The following is a 5,420-nucleotide window of genomic DNA, read 5'->3' as shown; positions in this document are numbered from 1 at the left end:
ATGGAAACTGTTTTATTTTTAGTACAAAAATAAGCTAGGTAAGTTATTTTCTCTTGTTAATCTCTTATTTGATAACGAAATAGTAAAAACCATGTCATCATAACTATTATTTGTTTATATAATTTAGTTTTATATAATACTTTGTGTATTTAAGTAATTCTAAATAAGGAAAATACTGGAAAATTATTTCTTATCTTTATTTCGGTAGACTAAAAATACAAAAAAAAATTACAAATTACTTTGAATCTCTATCACAAACAAAGCAAATATTTCATATTATCGTCTTTGTCAAAACGATTTTCAAGAGATCTCGTGAGTACCTACAAAAAGTATTGTAATGGGATTAGTTTATTTACCTTGTATATTAATATAAAAGAATGGATCATGTACTAAAAGCTTGACATCTATAGAAAGTTTATCAGTGTTATCCAAAATGATTGTGGATATTAAGAAGTTAGTGTTTTACAATAGGGGTGATCTATTTCAATATGTAGCCACTATTACAGGTAAAGTCACTACAAAATTCATTTAAAAAAAATATGTCTCCTCACTAATCTATGAGCACTGCCCCTTTGAAACGTATTAAATACTTTTATATCTATTATCATAGCTAATTCAAAAGTTATCAGTTAATATATATCGTCCAGACTTTTTTGGCTCATCCAATTCCATTTAATTTAAAACTTTTTAATTAGAGAATAAAGTATTAACGTCTATGTTTTGCTCTCTAGTTATTTTACTCCATTAAATAATTTTGGGAAGGGTGGCTTTTTCTTTAGTTATTACCTAAATTTTCTATTTTCCGCCTTGTTAAGTTTTTGAGTAATTTTTTCATTATTGTCACCCAAAATTACTCTTGAGCGAGTATTATAATTTATAATCTTCCACAATTTTTAATCGTATATGAGTACATTTATACGATTTTAGAGATGTTAATTTCATTTCTCTTTTACTTAATTGATCTTATTATTACTTATTTCTGCAGAACCTGTTATTCATGCTTTTTGTTTATTTCAAGAAGCGTTGATATTTAGTTTACCGACCCAATTTTTTCGTTCCCTACAATATTTTTTTCTTAGTATGTATCCTTATGCCGATTCTGTTTCTTAATTATAGTTCTAGGCTTCTATTTTGAGTAGTGACATATCAAAGGTGCTCAACCAGTCCTAACTCCCGTCGTTTTTGCATCAATTGCCCAATAAAATGACCAATTGGCAGTTTATAGAATTTTTCTTTCAGTTTCATTTCGATCTTTCTGTTAGAAAATATATATCACTCGACTTCTTTCACTCTCAAGCTATGGTATGCATCTTCATCTACTATCCCCTTACTATATTATATCAATCCTAGTACCTCAGTCTCTCCATGAAAAAACATCGATTTCACTTATCTAAAATCTTATACAGGTTTTTAAAGGTTCTAAATGATATGTGAGGGATAGCTACTCACAAATCTTTTTGCACTAATTTATAAGTTAATAGCTTTGTTATTTGGATAATGCCATGTAATTTATCTACTACGAAATTATGACAATTAATAAGTTACTGAAGTGTGTTAAACCTCAGCTGGAAAGACCAAATAGTTTGTACGTTATTAAATTTGTTTATTCCTAATTTGAGAGCGATTATTTAAACAATTGTACTTCCAAACAGTGACTGCAGCAAATCGCAATCGATTCTTTGAGGCTTCAATTTTAAGATAGATTAAAAAATTTCAAAATTTTATCAAAATTGATATTAAAAAAACATTTATAATAACGTTAATATTTTTTATGTCACGCACTTGAAAGTCGGCTCACTGAAAACATGGTAAAAAAACATAAGTTAGTTAAAAGTTGAACAGATTATAAACAAAGATCTAAATTTGATGATTCATTTTATAGTTCGAGAAGGAATAAAAAGGTATAACTCGTTAAAGTGATGGTAGTCATAAAATGCCGCCTGTTCGAGCTCCTTTTTTTTTAATGGAACTTTAATTTGAAGCGCGCCAAAAAACTGCAATATTTTAGTATTTCGTAATAAATATTTAACGTTTATTGTTTAATGTATATCATTTATAAAAATGTATAATAATTATTGTTAATTCTTCTTTCAAATACAAACAGATTCGTATCAAAATTTAAGTATTTCTTACGAAAATTTTTTATAGAAAAAATAATTCATTTACTTTTCCGGTATTCTTATTATTTTCTCGAGTTACTTCAGTTTAAAAAATGAATGTTCTTTGTGCCACAGAAGGCTAGATATTGCAAATTTTTAAAGCGCGCTTTAATTTGAAGTTCCATTCCAAAAAAAAAACGGAACAGAACTCGGTATTTTACGAGTACCACCATTTTACCGGGTTATAACTTTTAACTTCTTCATTGTATATGTCATCTATACGTTGTATCACAAAAGTAAGATCTTCACTTAAAATAGGTTCAATTTTCAGCTCTTAGTGTTTATAAATAATGAAAATATAATTTAAGAAAACATTGTTATCTTGGTTCCTATTGGTCATAAAAGGTTCTTTTTTAAATATTGCATTCTTGAAGAAAAGCTGCTATACTAGCATTGTATTATTTTTTTATCTATAGTAAAATGCAGAGGCGAACGTCATGGAACTAGCGCCAGGACAAGACGTCACGAGTAACGTCACAAAATAACTGTTCTTCACATAGATTCACTAGTCTCGATAATTCGTTTTTAGTCATCATATTTTTATTCTAAGCAGTTTTAAGCACCTTTTAGAACCTTCAAAAATGTGTATAAGAATTTTACGTGAAATCAATCAATACAGACAAACCAGTTATATAACATATTAGGAACAACATCCCTTAAAAATATATCTAGTTAATAAAGGAAACACTGAACTCAACAACAATAATGGTCCACATACATAACGAATTTATTGAAAGATTCATTGCCCTTATTCTATTGCGCGTTCTTACAACTTTTACTACATTCTCTTTCATTTCTTTCTCAGCAATTATATCAATCCTATCCTTAGTGTTAAGCTTCCCTACATACCACAATTTGTATCCGTAAATCTTTCGTTCTTTGTCCTTTCCACCTAGTTTCTTGAGTGCACTCAATTTGTACTCTCCTTTTTTTTACTGCATTCACCAACTCCATACTCTTTCGTGTAAAACTGTCAAGATTTCAAGATTCTACCATATCCTACATTATAAATAATCCCTACCCGAAAATCCGAGTGAAGATTTTGTTTTTTTCCGAAAAGGATCATAATATAAGTAAATGTTTTTTTTTTCAGGAGCATTCTCGATAATGAGTTCTGGGATAAATCTTGGTTGGACATCTCCGTACCTACCGAAACTGATGGCAAACGACACAGAATCAATAACACCTCCGACAAACGAAGAAGGTTCCTGGTGTGCTGTCGCTCCACTACTTGGATCACCGTTCGGAGCCCTCGCAGCTATGTATGTATCTGATATACTAGGCCGCAAGGTTACGGTTTTAATAATGGCTCCGATAGTAGCAGCAAGCTTCATTCTTATTGCTTTTTCGACGACAATTTGGGAAATATCTATTTATAGGTTCATTATTGGAGCTACGGAAGGAGCTTCGTATACAGCGTTACCGATGTACATTGGAGAAATTTCTGACCCCAAGATCAGAGGTTTTCTGACTGCAACTATAGCTATATTCGCTATAACTGGTACTTTGTTTATAAATATTGTTGGATCTATCATGAATATATTTACTTCCAGTATTGTTTGTGCTGCAATACCTATAGTACATTTTCTGTTCTTTGCGTTTATGCCTGAGTCTCCTTATTTTTACGTTAAAAGGAATAACTACATTAAAGCCAAGGAATCGTTGGAGATATTTAGAGGAAAGGCAGCAGTTGACGATGAAATGGAAAGTATATGCAAAGCAGTTACGCGTCAGGAACGATCCGAGAAAGCTGGCATTATTGACTTGTTCAGTGTTTCCAGTAACAGAAAAGCTTGTTGTATTTTCTTGATCTTAAATTTGACCAACAAATTTAGTGGTAAAAACCCATGTTTGTTCTATACAGAAACAATTTTTAGGGAATCTGGTAGTAGTATCGATCCCACTCTCTCAGTAATTGTCTATTGTTGCGTGGAGTTAGTTGCAGTGGCAACCAGCACGTACTTTATAGTGGACAGATTCGGAAAGAGACTTTTAATGATCATTTCCACTGCAGGTTGTGCTATATCTGTGTTTTTACTAGGTATGTATTTCTACCTCAAAGATTTCCAGGCAGGCATCATCGAAAACTTGGATTGGATACCAATAACAGCTTTAGTGTCGTACAACGTTCTCTTCAGTATAGGACTGGCATACGGTCCAGTGAGTGTTCTCAGCGAACTCTTTCCAACTAATGTCAAAGCTAGAGCTTTGGGTATAGCTGACACCTTTTCTGTTCTCATGGGCGTTGTTGTATCTAAAATATTTCAGATTACTATAGATCAGTTCCAGACAATGTCGGTACCCTTTTTGTTCTTCGCAATTTGCAGTACTATCGGGTTAGTTTTTGTGATTAAGTACGTACCGGAGACTAAAGGAAAAACACTAGAGGAAATTCAGCAGTATTTAATCGGAGAACAAACGACTACTCTGGAAATGAGGAATACCGTCAACAGAATTTAGACAAATAACAAACTTTCATAGTAAAACTTTATTAAGACTGTAAATTTTAGAATTATTCACGTTACATACGTTCCGTAGATGGTAAAAATTGAACCATTCACTTGATAATTGGTTTAATGCTGTGGCAGGTATCAAAAAATTTGATCTCTTTTTTATTTCCCGCTGATATTTTTAACTCTGCATCTACATCAAGTTATGTGGTGTTTTTTGACATTGATATTTCATTTACGAAATAATCTTAATTATTTAGCTTTGGGTGCTATTTTGCAGCTCGATTTAATTAGTTTCTCTGTTACTGAGTGTAACTATTATAACGATTTCTTTATTGCTTTAGATTTTACTGTCAGTTTAACTACGGAATAATTTTTTAGGCTTCATATATTCAAAGACCTAAGCATTTCCTGAAAAGGTAAATACTCGTATATTGTAAAGAATGTTATGTTTAAAAATAGTGTATAGGTTTTTTTAAACTGTCTAATATTAGTATCTAATTTAAGATTTAATCTGTGATTACAGTATCTGTATATATATTTATTGTTGTTTATAATTTATATAATTTAAAATATATTTTTATAAAAATACTTTTTCCAGTTTTTTATTTTTTTTCCAACTTAGTTTAAAATCAGCACCAACATAGCTGTCAGCAATTTTAAAATAGTTATCTCCCTTAACCTAAATACAGGAAATTTTAGCAGTTTGGCACCTGCTTTTAATCAATTTGGTGATAAGGATAATCAAAACTTGCCAAAGATTAAACGTCAATCTTGTACATACTATCTTAATCTTTTTAATATATCCTTA

At 30.8% G+C, this 5,420-nt stretch overlaps 1 protein-coding gene across 1 annotated transcript; it reads left to right on the top strand.

Annotated features, from left to right (window-relative positions):
* Nucleotides 1–397: 397 nt before the first annotated feature.
* Nucleotides 398–5,142, top strand: LOC140442237 (facilitated trehalose transporter Tret1-like). Its single transcript, XM_072533315.1, has 2 exons — nucleotides 398–506; nucleotides 3,253–5,142. Exons 1-2 carry the CDS (start codon nucleotides 434–436, stop codon nucleotides 4,617–4,619), a joined length of 1,440 nt encoding a protein of 479 aa, XP_072389416.1. The 5' UTR covers nucleotides 398–433; the 3' UTR covers nucleotides 4,620–5,142.
* Nucleotides 5,143–5,420: the final 278 nt, after the last annotated feature.

Source organism: Diabrotica undecimpunctata, chromosome 1, assembly GCF_040954645.1.
Source record: "Diabrotica undecimpunctata isolate CICGRU chromosome 1, icDiaUnde3, whole genome shotgun sequence".
NCBI classification, from domain to species: domain Eukaryota; kingdom Metazoa; phylum Arthropoda; class Insecta; order Coleoptera; family Chrysomelidae; genus Diabrotica; species Diabrotica undecimpunctata.
Note: the sequence above shows the minus strand (reverse complement) of the source record. Positions and strands in the feature narration are given on the sequence as shown.